The following is a 24729-nucleotide window of genomic DNA, read 5'->3' on the forward strand; positions in this document are numbered from 1 at the left end:
CCCATCAACACACTTAACTCAATTTGTCAATTGAGAATACCACATTCATTTTGCAAAAATCTTTACATGGTAGCTGGTCAAGGGTGGCATAACTACTGTCAAGTTTAACTTTTGAAAATCCTGGAAGAAGAAAAATATCAAAGGATTTCTCTGTTGTAGAAAAATACGAGGAGATATTTATAACCAGTTGGGAATAGAACTGGATCCCAAGAAATCTTTACGAGTGCAATCGCATATTGATGGCGATTATAGCCTCCTCTTCAACATTTAACACTTAAACATTTGCTAGCCTGAAAACTACAATTTCAGAGTTTTATCTACAGCTATTTTGGGAGTGGATAATTTTCTCTTCTCCTGCTCACAACACCTATTAATCCAGCAGCACCATATTCCGGACCTTCGAACTCAAGGTGAGGCAGCCAATGCGCAGGCGCAAACTTCCAATTCCGCTACGGATGTCTCTCTCTTTCTCGCCGCTTGTTCTACGACCCCGGAAGTAGTAGGGACTTTGAATTGTTACGTGGCGAGAGGGCAAGAAGGAGAGAGAAAGATTGATTAAGGGGTGGCGGTAGTTTTGGCTTCGGGTCTGTTGGTGATTGAAGAGGAGGAAGGGAAAATATGTTATATGTTATTTAGGAGAAGCGCGTCTCATTTTTTTTAGAACAGACACATCTCCAATTTGTTTTGCCTTCCCTTGTTCGCTGGTTGCTAGGAGAGAACTTACATGGTTTTCTTTCTGATTCGACTTATTTTTGTTGCAGAGTTTAATGTCTCCAATGCTTCTCAAAATATTCTTGATTCTTTTCAGGTTTAGCCCGTTCTCCCGGCTATCCTGAGTATGCTCGATTTCAGCTGCTCAGATTCTTAGCCTCTTTTGGATCAGCAAGTTAAGCAAAATGTCATGGTTACAGTATTCAGTTAACCAGTGCGGTGAAGATGTATTTGATGAAAATGCAGATGAGATGGACATAGCCCAGAAAGAATGGAAGAGTGCAATGGAGAAACGAGTCAAGGTAAAAATAACCAGTGTACCCCTATAATGTTGATTGACATTATTACTTCTTCTCTGTCTCGTTTGTATTAACTTGAATGCAAATGGAGAGCTGGCATAATTCTTGATAGGAATCAGAAGAGTCAGTCTTGTTCTTTGTTTAGTGGGATTCTTAAAAATTAGATGTCAGGTGGATAGAATTTACCTCAGAATTTAATTTTGGAAATGATCCTGTAGAACAAAACTGACCTTTTAATTAGCAAGAATACTTATATTTTAATTAGCAAGAATACTTACATGGTTATACTGTATGACCCAAAATGAAATTTGAGACCCTGTAGATTATTTGTCATGTAGATCTGAAACTTGTGATTAATTGACTTTTCCTCATTTGAGGGGTTCTTGCTATGACTGTAGTCTTTTTTTCATTTTGTTTACTTTTTGCTACATGCTGATTGTTACATTTTGTTACACCCAAAACAGTACATGTGTATAGTAAATGCGAACACAACAGCAGGGTTAAAATAAAATGCTGTGAATCAGGCTCTGAAATTAATTTTAATTTATTCTGTTCTTTTTTGATAAGCCCGGCCCAGTCAATGGAGAGGGGCAGCATACAAATCCAATCAATCAATCAATCAATAAAGAAGGAAGGAAGGATACTTTTTGAAGCTTTTAAAATTTTACTTATATTAGATGGTATTATATTTAAATAATACAGAAAAATACTAACAAATTATATTATATTTCTTTTGCTTAAAGGAGGGCTATAGGGAAGGTGTTGAAGCTGGAAAAGTGGTAACACTTCAACAAGCCTTCAGTCAGGGTTACAAAGAAGCAATAAGGGTGATGTTTGAATATAGCCAGCTCAAAGGAATCATAAGGTATGTTTAAAGATAAGATAAGATCCTCCCCCTCCCCCAGATTGATCAATTTTATTGAATGTGTAACTGTCATCTTTTTCATAGCCTGAATAACTTAAGACTAATCTTTCTAGTTTACAAGGTAAGAGGTGGAAAATGTGATAAATTGGAACGACTGAATGACAAGGATTTCCATGCCATAGTAAGCATTAGGGCAATGATGGTGAACTTTTAGGGACTGAGTGAGCCCGAATTGCAACCTCAAAACCATTTATTTATCACAAAGTGCCACATGGCAATTTAACCTGAGTAAAGAGATTTTGTGAGGAATTTCAATCACTCTTTCACAACTTGACTTCTCCCTGGTGACTGGATTTCTTAACAGTACAACTCAGGAATGATGGAAGTGTAGTGCAGTAGCCTCTGGCAGCACTCCTTCCTCCCTTCCCTTCCTCCTTTCCCCCCTTCCTCCCCCCTCCTATGATTTCCCCTTCCTTCCTTTAATTATGTATATTATGGTTCACTATTGTTAGTATGCATTAAATAATGTTGTGTAACTTAGAAGCTCTCAGCAAAAATTTCAGCAGCTGTTGATTGTGGCTGAAGCAATCCCAAGATGTTATTTACATGCGCGCATGTGCACACACACACACACACACACACACAGAGTCTTACTTTTATTCAACTTTCTCTGGGTCCTTGGGAAAAGAATGGAATCTTTTCCCCATCCCATCCCCGCCTTTAACAAACCCTATCCTCCCTCACAGCCTTTTAGCTACTATTGTCCCACCTTGCTTTCCCCTCCCCTTAAAATAAGGCTAGGAAAGAAAGGGGGAGAGAAGAAGAGACCCAGGCAGATCCCTCTGTGAATAGCCTCCCACCCATATTTCAACTGATTTCTTCTCTTATTCTCTGATCCAAAGACCCTCCACCCCACCCCCTTTTGGACTGAACTGCTGGGCCTTTATTTTCCCCATTTATTGAGGGAAATTAGATTTTTATTAGGTCTTCCAGCCACTGCATGCCAAAAGAAAAGCCAGTTGGGCTTTTCCTCATAAAAGTCTCCCTACCTGCTCCATGCTTCCTTCCCCCTATCCCCTACTCAATCCCACTTCGGGAGCATGTACTTGAAAGACGTGTTTTGGTGAAGTGGGAGCATGCCTTCTGACCCTCCGGCCCGCAACTCTCCGCGCTCCTCCAGGCCCGGTTTGCTGAAGAGAAAGGAAGCAACCCTGACACCTCTGATGCTCCCCCATGGTCCTAGTCATTGGTGCCTGGCTTCTTGAAATGTGTGACATTTTTCAAAGGCAGCAGTTCACATCTGGAGATGCTGAACAGTGTCCCATTGCAAGAACCAGGCCAGGCCTCTTCACCATCTAACTCGCAAATGGGGGCACTTTGTTGGGTTAGCCGTCTCTCCTGCTAAGCTTTTGTGCTCAGCGCTTGGCCCAGAGAGGGAAATCCTTCCCCATGCCGTTTCCTTTCTCTTGGCCCCGTTGACGAGGGAGAAGGAAGGCCAGGCTTGGGGAATGCCTCCTACCCTCGCCATTCTCTCCCAGCCCTCTTTGCCCATCACTCCGCCCATTACTGCCGCTGTGACAGGGTGACAGCTCTTTCATTCCTCTGCCAATGACAGGAGCCACGGGTGAAAGAGGGGCATGTGTTGCCTTGCGGCTCCAGGTCATATTGGGCTACAGGAAGACGACGGGACTCCACTTCCCCCATTGTGAAGTGTGTAAGTGAAAAAGTTCAATCAATTCCAACTTCGTGAGATCTTTTGCGAGAAGTTGGAATTAATTGAGTGAAACATGATGGAGGAATGCGATTGGAGTTGGGCTCTGTGTGCCATATCTGACATGTGTGCCATAGGTTCCCCATCACGGCACTAGGACTTTTGTTCAAATCTCTCTTTTTCTGGAAAGAATCCGTTCTGAAATGTTTATTGATATAATGGTGATTTTCTATCTTAGCATTTAAAAATAAAAAAAATGTCTTTTTGTTTCAAATATCCACATTGTAGTGCTCTTCTGTCTTGGTATCATCACAATAAACACAGCCCTGCAATGCTGAAAGAGATGACTGTTCTGCTGAATCAATTAAGAATATATGAAGAACATATGCTTAAGAATTTAAATTGTGTAAACCCACCAGCCAGTGTTGGAGATTTGCTACATACACTTAATGACATGGATCTTCATCATGAATGCTGCCCTGTTGAACAACATAGTAGAACCTGTGATGAGCTTACTAAAAACGGTTGCAGAAATAATGGAACCGATTCATTTCAAAATGAATATTGTGGCAGGACAGAAGGTCACAAAGATTCTGAAAGAGCAACCCTTTCTTGGCTTAAAGAAAGAACTGCCATCCTCATGGAACAATTTGGTTTGTCTCCAGACACAATTAAACATATGTAGCTCTTGGAAAAATAAATGTGTTGCTTTAAATTATATGTATTTCTAATATTCTTTTTTGACAATCACATGATCATAGGAGACTACAACGATTATAAATAGAAGAATTGGACACAAAGTTGAAATTGTCTCAATTTCAAGCTGTCACTACAAATACAGTTGGCAAGACTACCTGCATGGTTTCAGCAGATGATGGTAATCATATTTCATCTTTATTATTTTTATAAATAATTCAATTCAATTTATTAGATTTGTATGCTGCCTCTCTCCGAAGACTCGGGGCGGCTCACAACAATGGTAAAAACAATATTATAATGGCACAAATCTAATATTAAAAGAAATAACTAAAACCCTATCATATTAAAACCAGACAACACATACATGCCAAACATAAATTATGAGGAGCCTGGGGGAAAGGTGTCTCAACTCCCCCATGCCTGGCGGTATAGGTGGGTCTTGAGTAGTTTACGGAAGACAAGGAGGGTGGGAGCAGATCTAATCTCCAGGAGGAGTTGGTTCCAGAGGGCCGGGGCCGCCACAGAGAAGGCTCTTCCCCTGGGGCCCGCCAGACGACATTGTTTAGTCGACGGGACCCGGAGAAGGCCCACTCTGTGGGACCTTATCGGTCGCTGGGATTCGTGCGGTAGCAGGCAGTTCCAGAGGTACTCTGGTCCAATGCCATGTAGGGCTTTAAAGGTCATAACCAACACTTTGAATTGTGACCGGAAATTGATCGGCAGCCAATGCAGGCCACGGAGTGTTGTAGATACGTGGGCGAATCTAGGAAGCCCCACGATGGTTCTCGCGGCCGCGTTCTGCACGATCTGAAGTTTCCGAACACTTTTCAAAGGTAGCCCCATGTAGAGAGCGTTGCAGTAATCGAACCTCAAGGTGATGGGGGCATGAGTGACTGTGAGCAATGACTCCCTGTCCAAATAGGGCCGCAACTGGTGCACCAGGCGAACCTGCGAAAACGCCTTCCTCGCCACAATGTTCCAATGTCAGCTGTGGATCAAGGAGGAAGCCCAAGTTGTGCACCCTCTCTAAGGGGGTCAACAATTCCCCCCCCCCAGGGTGATGGACGGACAGATGGAATTGTCCTTGGGAGGCAAGACCCAGAGCCACTCTGTCTTGTCTGGGTTGAGTTTGAGTTTGTTGACACCCATCCAGGCCTCAACAGTCTCCAGGCACCGGCACATCAATTCCACTGCTTCGTAGACTGGACATGGGGTGGAGATGTACAACTGGGTATCATTGGCGTACTGATGATACCTCACCCCATGCCCTTGGATGATCTCACCCAGCGGTTTCATGTAGATATTAAATATCGGGGGAGAGGACCGACCCCTGAGGCACCCCACAAGGGAGAGACCTAGAGGTCGACCTCTGACCCCCTACTAACACCGACTGCGACCGACCGGAGAGGTAGGAGGAGAACCACTGGAGAACAGTGCCTCCCATTCCCAGTCCCTCCAGTCGGTGCAGAAGGATACCATGGTTGATGGTATTGAAAGCCGCTGAGAGGTCAAGAAGCACCAGGACAGAGGACAAGCCTCTGTCCTGGGCCCGCCAGAGATCATCCATCAACACGACCAAAGCAGTTTCCGTGCTGTAGCCGGGCCTGAAACCAGACTGCTGAGGACCTAGATAATCGGCTTCTTCCAAGGACCGCTAGAGTTGGAGTGCCACCACCTTCTCAACAACTTTACCCATAAAGGGAAGGTTGGAGACTGGACGATAGTTATTAAGCACGGCTGGGTCCAGGGAAGGCTTCTTGAGGAGGGGGCGCACAAATGCCTCCTTATAAAGGGCCAGAAAGGACCCCCTCTCCAAGGAGACGTTGACAATCTCCTGGACCAGCTCTGTGTCACCTCTCGGCTAGCCGAAACCAGCCAAGAGGGACACGGATCCAGTAAACAGGTGGCGGAACTCACAGCTCCAATGGCCTTGTCCACTTCATCAGGTGTCACGAAGTCAAACTCTTCCCAGACAGATGGACAAAGACGTTTAGCCCCGGTCACCTCGACTGACTCATTGTCAGTCGATACTGCTATACAATTGGAGTCGAGTTCCGCCCAGATCCGAGTGACTTTATCAGCGAAAAATGAGTTAAATTCCTCGGCACTACCCTGCAAGGGTTCCCCAACTCCCCCCGATTCAGAAGGGAGCGGATCACCCTAAACAAAGCAGCTGGGCAGGATTCCGCTGATGCAATCAAGGCGGCATGGTACGCGCATCTTGCCGCCTTGAGCGCCACTTTGTAGGTCTTAACAAAAGCTCTTACAAGTGTTCGATCGGATTCGGACTTACTCTTCCTCCATCGCTTCTCTTGACGTCTCTTCTGGCGTTTCAACTCCTGGAGCTCCTCATTGAACCATGGGGCTCTACAGGGTCTTGTGCCACAGAGAGGTCGCAGTGGTGCAATTCGGTGAAGAGCCTCCACTGCAGCCTTGTTCCAGGCCTCAGCAAGAGACTCTGCCGAGCTGTGGACGAGTGAATCTGGTAAAACCCCAAGCGCCTTCTGAAAGCCCTAAGGGTCCATCAGGCATCTGGGGCGGAACTTCCTAATCGGTTTCGCCTCCCTGCGGGTAAGGATTGGAGCCAGGAAATCAAGCTGCAGTAGAAAATGGTCTGACCATGACAAAGGCAATGCTTCTAAGCCCCTTAGTCTCAGACCATTATTCAATTGCTCCGAGAGAAATACCATGTCAGGTGTGTGTCCACCCTCGTGAGTCAGACCCTGAACTACTTGAGTCAGGTCCATGGGTGTCATGGTGGCCATGAACTCCTGTGCTAATCCAGAGGAACTGCCGAGCGATGGTAGATTGAAGTCCCCCAGGACAGTGAGTCCGGGGGACTCCACCGCCAACCCGGCCACCTCTTCGAGCAGCACAGGCAGGGCTGTTGACACACAGCTGAGAGGCAGGTACGTGAGTAACAAGCCCACCTGAACCCCTAAGTCCAACTTCACAAGGAGTGACTCACAACCCGCAATCTCAGGAGCAACGAGTCTACGCAGATGGAGGCTCTCCCTGGCTACAATAGCCACTCCTCCTCCCCTTCCCTGGGATCGAGGCTGATGCCATAATCCTGGGGCTGTCCTCCATGGTGCTAGAGACTGGGCACTGGATGGGAGACAACAGGGTTTCTGCTGTACTCTGTTAAGGGGAGTCTTTAGTTCTATTCCAGACAGACAGACCCAAAGCACAACTTGGGGGTTCTCTTAGACTTCAATTGCTGCTCAAAGTGCATATGGTAGTGATGACTAGAAGAGCATTTTTGCGGCTTTATATTATGCACAAATTGTGATCTTTTCTGTATTGTGAGGCTGTGCCCTGAGTCACTCATGCCCTGTCCTCTCTTGTTTGTCTTATTGCATCACACTTGACATGGGGCTATTTTAAAAGAGTATTTAGAAGCTACAGTTGGCCCAGAATTCATTGGCATGGAGAGGCCCTAGGATGGCACATATAAAATTAAAAATACACTGACTGCCAATCTGATCCAGTTCATGCTGTTGGTTATCATCTTTAGTGCCTCCCAGGATATCTGAGGAACTGCCTTGCTCCAATTAAACTGCCCTGCCCCATTTGCTTTGGAAGAAATGGCCTATTGCAGTCCAGTGGTGGGTTTCTACTGGGTTTACAACCAGTATGCTGTGTGCACGCTTTGTTCTGTGCATGTGCGCAGTTCACAGCAAATAGAACTCCGTTGTATTTACATGCAGCAAACTAGGCATGGAGCAAGGAAAACAGCTGCGGAGCACGAATGCTGCCCCTGATCATCTGGACTTCAAAAGCAGAGATAAAGGTCAGTGTAACCTAAGGGTGGGCGGGCCCACTTTTACAGATATAGAGAACCTGTTCACTCTCGGCTTGGAATCAGAGCTAACAATTTGGGTGAACCAGTCCGAAACAGTACCAACCCACTACTGCTGCAATCCCTACTAGCCATAGAATTTTGCTAATGGAATCTAGCAAAGCAGCCTTTTCTGCCATGGCCCCTGCCCTAGGAGCAACTTGCCACTAAAGGAGAGATCTGCCCCCACCCTCCTGGAAACCAGACTCTGCTGGACTTCTGGTTTCTCTTTCAGTGACATCAGAAGCCGGACTGCAAGCTCCTTGGCTGACTTTGAACACTACGTCAAAAAGTCCCGGATTGGGATCTAAGTCCCCACCCCCATGGAGAGAACAAAGCAAAAGGGAATGCTTGGAAGGTAGAGGGGAGTCGCATCTCCCATCCCTGAACTGGAAAGCCCCTATCAATTCAATTTATTAGACTTGTATGCCGCCCCTCTCCGAGGACCCGGAGCGGTCCTAGTTGATGACATGGAGAAGTGGCAGCAAGCATGGCTGCCATAAAGTTGAATGAAGGCCAGAAACACCAAGACTGAGCAGGAGGGAAAACTGAGTGGTTTGTGATCTGGACTAAAAAGGATTGTTGCTTTTTAAGTTTAACCCCCTTTATACAAGGGGGGAGGATATGGAAGCTAAATGCTAGCAGCAGGATAAGCATATTAAAAACTTGAAGAAAACGTTCAGGAACTTTGAAAAAAAAGTCTTGCTAGAAATTTTAAAAGAATATGTGGTTCTGGAAAGATACAGTGATACCTCATACAAACCCCTCGTCATACAAACTTTTTGAGAGACAAACCTGGGGTTTAAGATTTTTTTGCCTCTTCTTCCAAACTATTTTCACCTTACAAACCCAAGCCGCCACCACCACTGGGATGCCATGCCTCTGGACTTCTGTTGCCAGCGAAGCACCCATTTTTACACTGCTGGGATTCCCCTGAGGCTCCCCTCCATGGAAAACACCACCTCCGGACTTCCGTGTTTTTGCGGTGCTGCAGGGGAATCCCAGCAGCACAAAAACGGGCGCTCCACTGGCAACGGAAGTCCAGAGGTGGGGTTTTCTAGTGAGGGGAGCTTCAGTGAAATCGCAGCATCACAAAAACACAGAAGCCCAGAGGTGGGGTTGTCGGGATTAGAAGACCCCCTTACCTTAGACAAGGCGCTCAGCCCGTGAGGAGTGAGCCGGGAGCTTCCAGAGGTGATGAATATTGAAGTACAGACAAGCATGTTCGAATGAACTAGTTATTTTTATTATGAAAGTATAAAAACAACAAATGTCTGAAGAGACATAGAAAAGCACATCCTCTGGCTAGGATGTATAGAAAGAATAATGTCCTCTAACTAAGGACCTCCCTTCTTCTCCAAGAAGGGACAGGATGTGAGCAAACAGGTTACATCACACAGGAGGAGCTACCTTACTAGACAGAATTAACTCTCTAACTACTGGATGTTTCTCAATGTCATGGGGGCTGGCAATTTCCAGCGTGACACCCCTTCTTTGTCAGTCATCAGAGACAAGAGGGACATCAGGACATCAAGACATCAATTCACTTAAGGCACAATTTGTTGGTGAGGTATTCATGTTGATCAGCTGGCAATGGCTTATTCAGCAAGTCAGCGATCTGCTCAGTAGTAGCCACATACTGAAATTTCACGAAACCATCTTTCACCTTCTCTCGGATATTTTGATACCGGATGTGAATGTGCCGTGAACGAGCTCCAACAAATTCAGCTTCAGCAATGAATGCAACTGAAATATTATCCTCCATAATAACAATTGGTGTCATAGGACCTTTCCAAATACTATCAATGAGAGGAAAAAGAGACATTAATGCATTACAGCAATCAGAAACACATGCATATTCAGATTCAGTTGAAGAGCAAGAAATAAACTTCTGCTGCCTAACTTTCCAAAAGAAAGGACAACCATTTAAAAACATGATATAACCAGAAGTACTTTTTCGTGTTTCTGTGTCACTTGCCCAGTCAGCATCAGCATAACAAATCACTTCAGGGTACCCAACATGATCTGGCTCAAGGTACAGCTTCTTGCCTTTCGTGAGCTTCATGTATTTGAGCAGCTTCTTTATGCAAGACCAATGAAACGTGGTAGCCTTTCCAACGTATCTGGACAGTAGATTCACACTCAGTGAAATGTCAGGTCTCGTCCAGCTGCTGATGTACAATAGCGATCCAATCACTGACCGGTACAATGTTTTGTTCTCAAAATCAGGATACTCTTCTCGGGTTAACCTGTAAAAGTCAGTTTGCATAGGAGAACGACAAGTATGCGCATCAGACATGTTACAATTTTGCAAAAGCTGGTCAACCTTACTTTCTTGTGAAAGAGAGAACCCCTTCTCAGTTTTCTCAAACTGAACACCTAGATAATCATTGATATGCCCTAGGCTTTTCAAGGTGAAATGTTTCTCAAGGCCCTTAGCAAAAGTTTGACTAGTGCTTTCATTGAGACCTACATAAACAATATCATCAACATAAACAAGAACAATTTCATAAGTCTTACCTTGCCCTTTTGTGAACACGCATCCATCAGATTCGGACTTAATAAAGCCCATTGAATTTAGCTTTTGGGATAATAATTTGTACCAGCAGAGGGCGCTCTGTTTGAGGCCGTATAAAGACTTGCTCAGATACCAAACCTCTCCTTCTCGGTTCTGGAATCCAGGAGCACCCTTGACGTAGATCTCTTCATTCAGATCAGCGTTCAAATAGGCAGTCTCTACATCAAACTGGAAAACTTCTAAACCCAAAGCAATAGCAGTGATTAAGGCAATCTTGACACTTTCATTTCTGACTGTGGGTGAGTATGTATCTGTGTAGTCATCCGGATAAATTTGAGAAAATCCTTGAGCTACGAGCCTAGCTTTGTACAGCTTTTCCTCATTAGGCTTTTGTTTGACTTTATACACCCAGCGTGTGCCAATGACTTTCTTCTTGTTAGGAGGCTCCACCTTCTGGAACACATTAAGTTTCTTTAAACAGTCCAGTTCGTGTTCCATAGCCTCATGCCATTTTTCTTGTTCAGAGTCAGGCAAAAGTTTGATCTGGTGAAAATGATCAGGTGGAAGTGTAAGATTGTTACACATGAAAAGATAAGGAGAGTCAGATACTTGCTGTGCAAATCTCTTTGGAGGAGTTCCTTTGGTAGTTCTCTTGGAACGCCTGGGAACGCTGGTCCATCCATCATCATCATCTCCGCCTTCAAGTTCATCACCAGGGGTTTCCTCGGCAACTGTCGAAGGCTGTTCAACATCTGGAACATCAGGAATATCTGGCACAGATCCTTCGGTATCAGGACTCTGGACACTTTCCTTAGGGAAATAAACTGAAGTATCATTACTATGTATACTGGACCAATTTGTGTCTTCCTCAAATTTGGCTGAATTAGAAATGTAAACTCTGTGATGAGAGTCAGCAAATTTGTGGTACTTGGAGACTTCATCAAAGCCGATGAATCTCATCCTTTCTGACACAGGACCTCCTTTTCTTCTCTGTTCAACTGGAATGTTAACAGTGGCATAACAACCAAAAATGTAAATGTTTTGAATGTCAGGTTTCTTGCCATGGAGCAAGTAATAAGGAGTGTCTTGAATGACGCTACTCCATGTTCTGTTAACAATGTAATTAGCATACCTTAATGCTTCGCCCCAGTATGAAAAGTCCACGTTTGCATCCTCAATGAGACAACGAAACATTGTCTGCAGGATCGCGCTTCTGTGTTCGCATGCATTGTTGTGCTGCTGCGCTCCTAACGATGAGGTCTGCCTTAGGATCCCATTCCTGGCCATCCATCCTTGGAACTCTTGTGACATAAGTTCGCCTCCACGATCACTTTGAATCCGCTCGATCCAGACGTCGTGTTGGGTAAGTATATCTGCAGCAAAGCCTTTAAAAGCCTCAAACGCCTCTGATTTTTGTTTTAAAAGAAAAACATAGCCAAATCGTGAGTAACTGTCAACTACAGTTAAGAAGTACTTACGTTTACCAACAGTAGGCCGAAATGGACCGACAACGTCGGTATGGACCAATTCAAAGATGCGTGTACACTGGCGGACAGGAAATCTGGGGATTGTGAGATCCTGAAATTTGACAGTGTTACAAATTCTACAATCAAGGTAAACTTTGCAAGCCCCATCAATTGTGAAACCATCAACATATTCAGATGTCTTTGCTAAAACGGGGTAAGAAGCATGCCCCAAGCGACGATGCCATCTGTGAATGCACCTGGAATGAAAAGATTTGTTTGTTAACATATGTTTAACATTTTTAACAGCATTAGGAACCTCAGGGGTTTCATTGGTTTTAGGAACCTTTGAACTAGCGGTGGCACCAGGGTTTCTCTCTGGACCTGTGCAATCGCCCTTTGGAACGCTTATACTTACACTACCTTTGCTGGCAGGTTTGGGTTGCAAATAGAAAACACCTTCGATGGGGATGGCAGTAGCAAGAAGTTTGCCATCCTTGAAAATGTTAGAGTCTTTGAGTCCAAAGTTCATTACAACCTTCAATTCTTCTTTCAGGCAATATCCACTAAGGATGTTGTTCTTGGCAGTTGGAACGTAGAAAACATTTGAGATAAGGGAGTCCAGTTCTTTGACGAAGACTTTTCCTTTTCCTTCCACCTTGGAACGTAGACCACCAACTCCATACACTTCTTTGACATCTGTCGGGTGTAGCTCACTGAAGGATTCCTTCCGGTACGCGATGTGTGCCGCTGCTCCACTGTCTAGGGTCCATAACTCACGAATGTCGTAGAGTGGACTCTTGTCAGGAACAATGCTGAGGTGGATGGTACCAACATAAGTAGGTTTCTCATCTTTGGAGTCTTTGGGAGTTGACTTTGCAGCTCCAGAACTCTTTCCTCTGGATCCTTTCTTGTGTGCGCCTTTAGGCTGGGTTGGATAAGGTGGATGATCAGTCTCGCCAGACTTCACACTTTGCACATCAGGAGAAATGCGGGTGTCATCCTTCTTAAAAGGTTTCTGGCGTGAGTACTTTGGAGTACTTGTTTTCTGCTGACCGCCCTTGGCCAAGTTAGATTTAAATGCTGCTGACATAGGTCTAAGGCCAGTGTTCAGCAACTCTGCTTCTTCAGTTAGCATGTTACAGAGTCTCTGAGTAGATTTAAAAGGCAGTGGATATCTGCTGAATCTGTCAACAACCTTCTTCCATTTAGGAGGACATGGGTTGAACAAAACATCAGAGTCTATAAACATGAGTATGAAAATCAGTCCTATCTTGCAAAGCCATACTTTAAAATCCAGTTGATTTGGTAACAGCACAAACTCACCTTTCAGAGTAGGAGAGGTGATGGCATGCCTTGCTGGAGCAGTCATCTGAACTGCTTGGAGTTGCAGGGGTTGAGCCCCAACTCCTCCTGGCAAACCTTGTGGCTGTCCCATCTGGGAAAGTTGTGCTTGCATCTGTGGAATGAAGACTGGAGGTCTCTGTGGTGAAACAGAAGTACCTAAAACATGAGGAGCCGATTGCCTTTGCATCTTAGTATTGAGGGAAACTCTAATTGCATTAGGTCTCACTTGAAATGCATTTGTTTCAGGAATTAACTGTGCCTTTGGCGCATTCCATCCACTAGTGGCCGCTGCTGCGTAACTTTGCTGCAATGGGGGAATTTGCCCCCCCGCACTGCTTGTAGTTTCAAACTGCAGGAAATTCGGCTTTTTTACGGTGGGGTGACTAGCCCCTCCTTGTCCCTCTTTTGAGGCCTCTATGTTTGTTATTTGAGCAGGGAAGATTTGCTTAGCCACTGGAGAGTGAGTAAAAAGAGATTTTCAATGTCTAAGTGTGGAGCTGGGTAAAATAGCAGATTCAGTGACTTTCTCAGAGGTGTTACCGGTTTGTGGCCAAGAGGATAAAACAACGTGTATCATAGAGTTTAATGTGTGGTTAAAGCAGTGGTGTAAAGCTGAAGGTTTTGGCTATGTAAGTCATGATGGCAGTAGGTGGTCTAATAGGGAGTTGTTTAAGAGGGATGGTTTGCATCCATCATACAGAGGTACCCAGGTATTCGGTGAGGAATTCAGAACTTTTTTGGACAGGCATTTAAACTAGGTAAAGGGGACAGAGATGTAACTGATGTGGGTGATTTCTGTCCCCGACCAATGAGGATAAAGCAGTTTTTGGAAGCTTATGAAAAGGGAGCTGCAAATAAAATAGATGTAGTTGTTGATGATAAGGGGCAAACTAATAATGAAAATAATGTTCTTAGTGTAATGTGCACGAATGCTCGAAGCTTGAGCAACAAGCTCTGTGAATTAATGGCCATAATATCTAGAGATAATTTGGACCTGGTTGCCATAACTGAGACATGGTTTAAGGATTCTAATGAATGGGAAATATCCATACCAGGATATACACTGTATAGGAAGGATAGAATAGAGAGAAGGGGAGGTGGAGTAGCCATTTATGTTAAAGAAACTCTAAAAACAACACTAATTCAAAATACATGTCAAGATCTAGAGACCCTCTGGATTTGCATGCAAAATAAAGACGGTTCTGTCATTAGAATTGGGGTGATCTATAGGCCTCCAGGGCAATCTGAGGAATATGACAACAAGATGGTGGATGAAATTACCCAAATGGCAGTAAAGGGAGATATTGTGGTTATGGGTGATTTCAACATGCCTGATGTTGACTGGAATATCCCCAGTGCCCTTACATGCAAAAGTAAGAATATAGTAGAGGCCTTTACAGGAGCAGCTCTGGCACAGCTGGTTAAGACACCAACTAGAGGGGAGAATATTCTAGATTTAGTTTTTACAAATGGGAATTGGGTTTCAGATGTCAAGGTGGGAGAAAATTTAGGTTGCAGTGACCATCTATGTTTGTGGTTTGATGTAAAAACTCATTGTGAGCAATCCTATAATGCAACCAAAGTATTGGATTTCAGAAAAACAAATTTTAATGCAATGGGGGAATATTTAGATAATGAATTAAAGGGGAGGGATAAAATGGCAGGAGCGAGCACCCAGTGGACTGTATTTAAAAAGGCCATCTTAAAAGCCACTGGACTGTATGTAAGACAAATAACTAAAGGTAAAAGGAAGAAGAAACCGCTATGGTTTAGCAATGATGTAAGGACTATAGTCAATGAAAAAAAGGCTGCCTATAGGAGGTATAAAGAGTCTGGAAGTATAGCTGATAGGGAGGTGTATAAAATGAGACAGAAGGAGGCGAAGCAGATAATATATGCTGCTAAAGCCTCAAAAGAGGAAGAAATTGCCAAATCTCTAAAGAAGGGAGATAAAACCTTCTTCAGATATATTAGTGATAAGAAGAAGAAAAACTGCGGCATCACGAAGCTTAGTACCGGGAAAAATACATGCATTAATGGGAATAAGGAGATCGCTGACCATTTCAATAGCTACTTCTGTTCAGTTTTCTCAAAAGACACCTTACAAAATAATACTATAGAGGGATATAGCATTGCTTCCAGCTGTACGGATTCAGCTCCAGTGATCTTAGAAGCCGATGTCTTAGAAGAACTTGAACGATTAAAGATAAATAAGGCAATGGGTCCAGATGGCATCCACCCCAGAGTTCTTAAAGAACTCAGATCTGTCATTGCTACCCCCCTGACTGATTTGTTTAACCAATCCTTGTTAACAGGAGATGTTCCTGAGGATTGGAGAATGGCAAGTGTTGTGCCTATCCACAAGAAGGGCAGTAGAGAAGAAGCTGGTAACTACAGGCCAGTTAGCTTGACATCAGTTGTCGTTAAAATGATGGAGACTCTACTGAAAAAGAGGATAAATCAGCACCTAAAAAACAATAACTTATTGGACCCAAATCAGCATGGCTTTACTGAAGGCAAATCATGTCAGACTAATCTCATTGATTTCTTTGACTATGTCACAAAGGTGTTGGATGAAGGTGGTGCCGTGGATATTGCCTACCTGGACTTCAGCAAAGCCTTTGATACGGTTCCACATAAAGAGCTGATAGATAAATTAGTGAAGATTGGACTTAATCCCTGGATAGTTCAATGGATTTGCAGCTGGCTGAAGCATAGACACCAGAGGGTTGTTGTGAATGGCGAGTATTCTGAGCAGAGTCAGGTTACAAGCGGTGTGCCACAAGGGTCTGTTCTGGGTCCTATTCTTTTTAATATGTTTGTGAGTGACATAGGGGAAGGTCTGGTAGGGAAGGTTTGCCTATTTGCCGATGACTCTAAAGTGTGCAATAGGGTTGATATTCCTGGAGGCGTCGGCAATATGGTAAATGATTTAGCTTTACTAGATAAATGGTCAAAGCAATGGAAACTGCAGTTTAATGTTTCCAAATGTAAAATAATGCACTTGGGGAAAAGAAATCCTCAATCTGACTATTGTATTGGCAGTTCTGTGTTAGCAAATACTTCAAAAGAAAAGGATTTAGGCGTAGTGATTTCTGACAGTCTCAAAATGGGTGAACAGTGCAGTCAGGCAGTAGGGAAAGCAAGTAGGATGCTTGGCTGCATAGCTAGAGGTATAACAAGCAGGAAGAGGGAGATTATGATCCCGCTATATAGAATGCTGGTGAGACCACATTTGGAATACTGTGTTCAGTTCTGGAGACCTCACCTACAAAAAGATATTGACAAAATTGAACGGGTCCAAAGACGGGCTACAAGAATGGTGGAAGGTCTTAAGTATAAAACGTATCAGGAAAGACTTAATGAACTCAATCTGTATAGTCTGGAGGACAGAAGGAAAAGGGGGGACATGATCGAAACATTTAAATATATTAAAGGGTTAAATAAGGTCCAGGAGGGAAGTGTTTTTAATAGGAAAGTGAACACAAGAACAAGGGGACACAATCTGAGGTTAGTTGGGGGAAAGATCAAAAGCAACATGAGAAAATATTATTTTACTGAAAGAGTAGTAGATCCTTGGAACAAACTTCCAGCAGACGTGGTAGATAAATCCACAGTAACTGAATTTAAACATGCCTGGGATAAACATATATCCATCCTAAGATAAAATACAGAAAATAGTATAAGGGCAGACTAGATGGACCATGGGGTCTTTTTCTGCCGTCAGACTTCTATGTTTCTATGTTTCTATGATTTGCGCATGCGTATCTTCGGGGGGATAGGAGGAGTGCATTCCTACGCTATCTCCCTGTGGAGAATGAACATACGTGGCACTTTTCAGGGTCATAGCCTCCATCTTTTTTATAAGAATTCTAAGCTGGAGTTTCTTCAGAGATCGTAATTCAGTCCTGACTTCATTAGCCTTTTTTAAGTAACTGAAATAGATTTCTTGCTGCTCTATATTTTTCATTGTAGGAAGATTATCGAAACGGAGACAGACTGATTCTAAAGAATTTATCTCCTTCTCATCCTTGTCAATGAGCTCTTCAATTTTCTGCAGGTTTAAGGAAGTTCCTTTTATTTTAGCAGAAGTGAGAGAGCTAAAATCATCTAGGTGCTTTGTCTTGGTTTGAGCCTTAACGTGGGTACCAGATGATTGCGAGGGGAACAGAGTTAACGTCTCCTCCTCCTCATCTTCGCTAGGATTAATGGAAAGACTGCCGGAGGGCTCACCCTGGGTAGATTTACAATCCTTTTCCCTGGTTTCTACATCAATCAAGTAAGATTCACTTACTGTTTGTTGAGTGCAGGGGTCAGCTAGAAGAAGTTCCTTCTCACCTTGTAGAGACATGGTTGGATTCCTTTTACAATCGGTTACACGAATTGTCTCCTTGAGTTGGGCCAATTGGTCACTCGTGAGGGAATCAACGTATGACTGCGTGAGAGGATTACGTTTCTTTTTCGCTGGCATCAGGGAAAAATTCCTAGGAAGCTTACGGGGTGTAAGCGGGGTCTGTTACTTCAATAATAACCGTGCTCGGCTACCATGTCGGGATTAGAAGACCCCCTTACCTTAGACAAGGCGCTCAGCCCGTGAGGAGTGAGCCGGGAGCTTCCAGAGGTGATGAATATTGAAGTACAGACAAGCATGTTCGAATGAACTAGTTATTTTTATTATGAAAGTATAAAAACAACAAATGTCTGAAGAGACATAGAAAAGCACATCCTCTGGCTAGGATGTATAGAAAGAATAATGTCCTCTAACTAAGGACCTCCCTTCTTCTCCAAGAAGGGACAGGATGTGAGCAAACAGGTTACATCACACAGGAGGAGCTACCTTACTAGACAGAATTAACTCTCTAACTACTGGATGTTTCTCAATGTCATGGGGGCTGGCAATTTCCAGCGTGACAGGGGTTTTGAGGACTTCCGTGTTTTTGCGATGCTGAAATTTTGCTGAGGCTCCCCTCGCTGGAAACCCCACCTCCAGATTTCCGTTGCCAGCGAAGCACCCATTTTTGCGCTTCTGGGATTCCCCTGCTGGGATTCCCCTGCAACATCACAAAAACACGGAAGGCCAGAGGTGGGGTTTCCCATAGAGGAGCCTCAGGAGAATTCCAGCAGTGCAAAAACGGGTGCTTCGGCTGGCAAAAGGGGTGAGTTTTGGCTTGCATGCATTAATCGCTTTTCCATTGATTCCTATGGGAAACATTGTTTCATCTTACAAACTTTTCACCTTACAAACCTTGTCCCGGAACCAATTAAGTTCGTAAGACACTACTTTGTTTTAAAGAAAAAATACCAATATTTGAATTGGAAGTTGTCTCTGCCTTATACCTAAACTGTATACTGTATACCTATTTACACACAGGATTTACAAAATAATGAAATTGAGAGCATAGAATAATAAAGAGGAATAATATTGACCTGAAGCATGAACCCATTTTAAAGAAAGAAAGATGGATGTAAGTAACTGTTGGAACTTTTGTTTATGCAGGAAAAATAAAGTGGAGTAAAAAAAGGAAAAGATCTGGTGACATTCCTGTTTTTCTTTTGAAATTTGGTTGGATTATAAAAATGAAAACAAGTGGAAATATAGATGTGGAATGGATACATCAGAATATTAAAGGCATTATAAACGAACAGCCTATGGGAATGAAAGAAATACCTGAAGATATGGAGTGCATAGAACTAAAACTGGAAAATATAATACAAAGAGTAACAAGTGCAGATCAGAAAATGAGGAAAATATGGAAGAGCAGAAGAAGTAAAGGAACTGGGGAAAAACAACAAAAAAGAAAATACAACAAATGGAAACACGGAGGGTGAAAAAGGGATTAGAACAGAAAGGAAATATCTTAGATGGCATGGAAAAATATTGGAGAAAAAGAAAAACAGAAAGGGAAAAGAAGATAAATCTAGAAAAGATGAAAGCAAAACAACAAAGGTGGAAAAAAGAGAAAGTATAGCAAAATAATGGATTTAAGAATAGAAATGAGTGAGTTGAAAGAAAAGGAGAAAAAAAGATCAAAACTATGGAGCAGGATAAAAGGCAAGGGATAAAAAAGAATAAGAATGTGCATGCTAAATTAGTATATTAGAATTATATAATCTTGAATATATTGTTTATTGTGATAATGTTTTGAATATAAGATATGAATATAGAAGAGTTATAATGTAGAAAAAATGCATTAAATATATTTATTTATTTATTTATTATTTGGATTTGTATGCCGCCCCTCTTCGAAGACTCGTATGTATGAATAGTTTGTAGAAATGAAAGTATAAAAAAAATATGACGATTGAAAATTAATAACTTTGAAACATGTTTTGTATGGGATAAAAGAGATAATTAGTTTTCAATGTTTGTTAGAAATGTGATAAAGTGAGAGAATTAACTGTTATGAAGGTAAAGCCAGCTTGTATTAAAGAGTAAGAATTGAAATGGAAAAGAGGAAAAATATTTTTGAATATTGTTTAGAAAAGAAGTGAAAAAATATTAATACTAGAAAGGTATGAAATGGAAAAAGATCACATCTCTGATTGTTTAATGGAAACAGAAGAATAGAAAAGAGAAAAGGGAGGAAAGAAAAGAAAATTTAAATAGAGATAAAATAAAAGGAGAAAAAGACGAAAAGATAGATATTAAGATGAAAAGAAACATAAGGGATGTATAAAAAATGAAATGATAATGAATTGTAAGTAATTAAGATAAATATTTTTAAGATTATTGTATGGATGTATGAAACTCATAAAGCTAACTCTCATGACATGAGATGTAGGGGAAAAAAACCCTTGTGTGGGATGGTGGTGGTGGGGAAACCAGACTCTGCTGGATGCAATGAAGCCCTGATGGAGAATCTGTAGACTAACGGTGTAGAATAGAATAGAATAGAATAGAATAGAATTTTTATTGGCCAAGTGTGATTGGACACACAAGGAATTTGTCTTGGTGCATATGCTCTCAGCGTACATAAAATAAAATATACATTTGTCAAGAATCATGTGGTACAACACTTAATGATTATCATAGAGGTCAAATAAGCAATGAAGAAGCAATATTAATAAAAATCTTAGAATATAAGCAACAAGTTACAGTCATACAGTCAACATGGGAGGAAGTGGGTGATAGGAATGATGAGAAAAACTAGTAGAATAGAAGTGCAGATTTAGTAGAAAGTCTGACTGTTGAGGGAATTATTTGTTTAGTAGAGTGATGGCGTTCAGAAAAAAAAAAGTGATAATGCACCATCCATCTATTATTATCTGAGCCAGTCTTTTAGTCTGTATTTAATCTTTTGTATTTTTCATTAATTTTTAATTCAAGGAGGTGAACATATCTACTGTATTTTTCGGAGTATAAGATGCACCTTAGTTTTGAGGGAGGAAAATAGGGAAAAGAATCTGTTTACCAGGTATTCATCTGGCTAGCATCCTTAGTCTGGTCAGCTTCAACACATTATTTTATCCCCTGGTTAGGGCTTTAATCTAGGACTTTATTCGGAGAGAGTAACAATGAAAGAGCATTAGCGCCTGGTTAGGGCTGGAAAGAAACTTATTTGGAGCAAGTTAGACCAATGGAGGAAAAAAAAGCCTGCAAAGACGTAGGACTTGGAAAACATTATTTGCAGAGAGTAACAATAAAAGAACTTGCAAGCCAGTAAGAGCTGGGAACATTGTTAGCACCTGGTTAGCGCTGGAAAGAAACTAATTTGGAGCAAGTTAGAATAATGAAAAAAAAACCCTGCAAAGAGTTAAGGCTTGGAAAACATTCTTTACAGAAAGAAACAATGAAAGAGCCTGCATGGTAAGAGCTGGGAAGATTGTTAGCAGCTAGTTAGGGCTAGGAGAAAAAAAGCTACATTCAGAATATAAGACGCACCTGAATTTTCAGCCTCTTTTAGGGAGGAAAAAGGTGTGTCTTATACTCCAAAAAATACGGTAATCGTCTTTCTCTTATTTACTTCTAACAACAATCCTGTGAGTGGATTGAGCAGAGAGACTGACTCTCAAGTTCACCCAACTAGCTTTCATGACTAAAGCAGGACTATAACTCACAATTTCCTAGTTTCTAGACTGGTGCCTTAAACACCAACTAAGTAGACTAGGGGTAGGCAAAGTTGGCTCTTCTATGATTTGTGGACTTCAACTCTTGAGAATTCCTGAGCCAATCATGCTAGCACAGGAATTCTGGGAGTTGAAGTTCACATGTCATAGAAGAGCTAACTTTGCCTACCCCTGAACTAGACCATTTATAGCCCCTTCTCTCCCCACGTATCACTTTAAAGGTGCAACAATACAGTAGTCATGAAGATGGCATATTTATTTGTATCTATGGGAAGGAAAATGAAACACTATAAAAATACAGCATTACAAAATATTGACAGGTCCAGACATAAAAATGATAAAGAAATTAGACAAAACAGAAGAAATAGTAAAATAACCAATGATACCTTGGGTAAAAAACATAAAACACAATATACATTAGGCTGACTAAGAGAAGACTTAGAATACAAATTGTAAAATTACAAAATCAGTGGCATTCAAAGAAAATTATTACAAAATGTATTATAGATAGTATTGAGCACCATCTAGATGAGCAGAAATATATCCAAATTCCAATCCAAACTGCTGGAAATGCAAAAAAGAGTTAGGCACCTTCTTTAATCTGCAGGAGATAATAGACATGGAACTAGAATTTTCCTCTGAATGCTTTATACTAAGAATTAGAAAAAAACTAATATTCTAAAAAAAATATCCATATTTAATAACCCATATAATAACGGCTGCAAGGATTTGCTATGCACAATCCTGGAAAAATAATACAGTACCACTAGAAAATATAGCCATAGATAAAATTTATAGATATGTAGAAATGGATAGCCTGATAATGTAAAGCAAAGGATTAAACAATTCAGAATATTATGGTATAATTGGACTGAAAATAAAATAAAATAAAATAAAGTGATATAATGTGAAAGAATGTATGAAAAATGGAACTATGTAAATATAAACAACGGAGTAGATTATAGAATTGATACAATATAAGAGATTGGGTATTAATCTGTGTAAAATTACTGTGATGTTTAAAAAGAAAAAGAAAAAATAAAGCATTAAAAATACAGCATTAGCAATTGTTTCAATATCACCCCATGTAGTGTCTTGATAGCAAGATTGGCAGGAAGTAGTAATAAACATTTCTCATTTAGTAGTCCATGGGCATAATTCAGTTTTAAAATATATTAAATATTTTATATATAAGGCCTTATAATTCATATCTACATATAAGGCCTTATAATTCACAAATTACTAAAATTTCTTCTTGAAACCACTTTTGTCTGATTTACTTGCTATGACTGCTTAATCTATATCTCACTTTCAAGAGTTGTGGTTTGTAAAGAAGCTGTTGTATATTATAGATACAAGCTCAAAATTCTCTATCCTTTTAGGAGCCTTGAGCAATCTTAGAAAATCATTAATTTAAAAAACAAATCAATGTTATTTTTTTAGTCCACTGCTCCCATAAAAATGAACAAGTTTTCCCATGCATAAAAACAATAAAATTCATAGAAAACAATAAAAACAGAATATTATTTTGTATATTTATTCCCCTCGTGAAGAACAGCAAAAGCCAAGTTTTAATTCTAGACCTCCAGGACTCTCTAACAAACCAATTGGGATCTTCCAGGCTGTATTAGGACACTAATACTCTGTTCTTTACATCAATTAACTGAGATTCTGTTAGGCTGGATAAGAGTTATTTAACACCTTATATTCCAACTCAAATCAATTATGTTTTATATTTGTCTTTACTGTTTTATATTTGTATTTTACATTTTAAATATCTTTTAATTAGGGTATTATTTTAGTTTAACCCTGAGGTTCTGTTTGAAAACACTATACACTTGTACTGTTCTTGGGTCTATTTGACCCGGACCAAAAATGGTTTATTTTAGGTACTTACATTTGGTCTTTTTGAAAACGTTTTTCACTGGGAAACTAGTTTGAACATTTCTGCACACAATGAAAGGAAAATTGAAATGAAGAAAATAATGTGTATATTTTTATTTTGCTCATAAAAGCCCCCCCCCATTTTTGTGAAATGTTTTTCAGTTTATAGATATTTTCGCCTGCAAATAACGTACAATTTTACTAGATTTGTTGTGGGATTACTAGTTTGAACATTTCTGAACATAATGATATGAAAATTGAACTGAAAAAAATGATGCTTATTTGTTTATTTTGCTCATAAAAGGGCCCCAGTTTTTTCAAGTACTTCACTTTATATTTTTTTCAGGCTCCTAATTCCAAATATTTTCAATAATGTTTGCATTGATATACTAAAATGAACATTCCTGATCACAACCAAATGAAAATTGAACTGAAAAAAATGATGCTTATTTGCTTATTTTGCTCTGAAAACCCCCCCACAAGCCTGTGTGCAATTTTTCACTTTATATATAAATTATGCTTGTGATTTCAAAATTACATACTTGTTTTTAGAAAAATGGATTTGTTTCATAAAATTAGTGGTCTGGCTATCATGTGCTTGCTTTTCAAAAGGATATTCCCAATATTTTTAGCCAAATCTATATAAAAAGTGAAAATGATGGCACACAGCAAGGTCAAGGGGTGGTGGCCCTTTTCTGAGCAAAATAAAGAAATAAGCATAGTTTTTTTCAGCTCTTATGATCAGTAATGTTAAATTTAGTATATCAATACCTTATGGGGAAAAGCTTTTGGAGATTTGTAGCCTAAAAAAAAAAATAAACTGACAAAGAATGTTCCAAATCATGGGGGTGGGCTTTTCAGAGCAAAATAAACAAATAGGCATCAATTTTTTCAGTTCAATTATGTTCAGAAATGTTCGAACTAGTTTCCCAGGGAATATTTTTCTGATGATCAGCAATGTTCAATTTAGTAAATCAATGCCTAGGGTATTAAAAATATTTCGGATTTGGAGCCTAAAACAAATGTAAAGTGATTGCACACACCTGGGGGGGGGGGAGGCCCTATTTCTCAGAAAAATAAACAAATAAGCATCAATATTTCCACTTCAATTTTCATATTATTATGTTCACAAATGTTCAAACTAGTAATCCAATGCAAAAAGTTTTAATAATATTTTGAATTTGGAGCCTGAAATGTATATAATTTGAAAATATTGCACACAGTGGGGGGGCACTTTTATGAGCAAAATAAAAGTATAAGAATCATTTTTTTCAGTTCAATTTTCATATCATTATGTTCAGAAATTTTCAAAATAGTAATTCAG

The 24729-nt window shown here is 40.9% G+C and overlaps 1 protein-coding gene and 1 long non-coding RNA gene across 2 annotated transcripts; both read left to right on the forward strand.

Annotated features, from left to right (window-relative positions):
• Positions 1–504: 504 nt before the first annotated feature.
• On the forward strand, positions 505–4304 carry YAE1 (YAE1 maturation factor of ABCE1). The gene is made up of 3 exons (XM_070729507.1): positions 505–1013; positions 1754–1875; positions 3875–4304. Exons 1-3 carry the CDS (start codon positions 897–899, stop codon positions 4269–4271), a joined length of 636 nt encoding a protein of 211 aa, XP_070585608.1. The 5' UTR covers positions 505–896; the 3' UTR covers positions 4272–4304.
• A 66-nt stretch (positions 4305–4370) lies between these two features.
• On the forward strand, positions 4371–19618 carry LOC139154650 (uncharacterized). The gene is made up of 3 exons (XR_011556949.1): positions 4371–4463; positions 7996–8078; positions 18952–19618. It is a non-coding gene; the product is annotated as an uncharacterized lncRNA (long non-coding RNA).
• Positions 19619–24729: the final 5111 nt, after the last annotated feature.

Source organism: Erythrolamprus reginae, chromosome Z (genome assembly GCF_031021105.1).
Source record: "Erythrolamprus reginae isolate rEryReg1 chromosome Z, rEryReg1.hap1, whole genome shotgun sequence".
Classification (NCBI taxonomy): domain Eukaryota; kingdom Metazoa; phylum Chordata; class Lepidosauria; order Squamata; family Dipsadidae; genus Erythrolamprus; species Erythrolamprus reginae.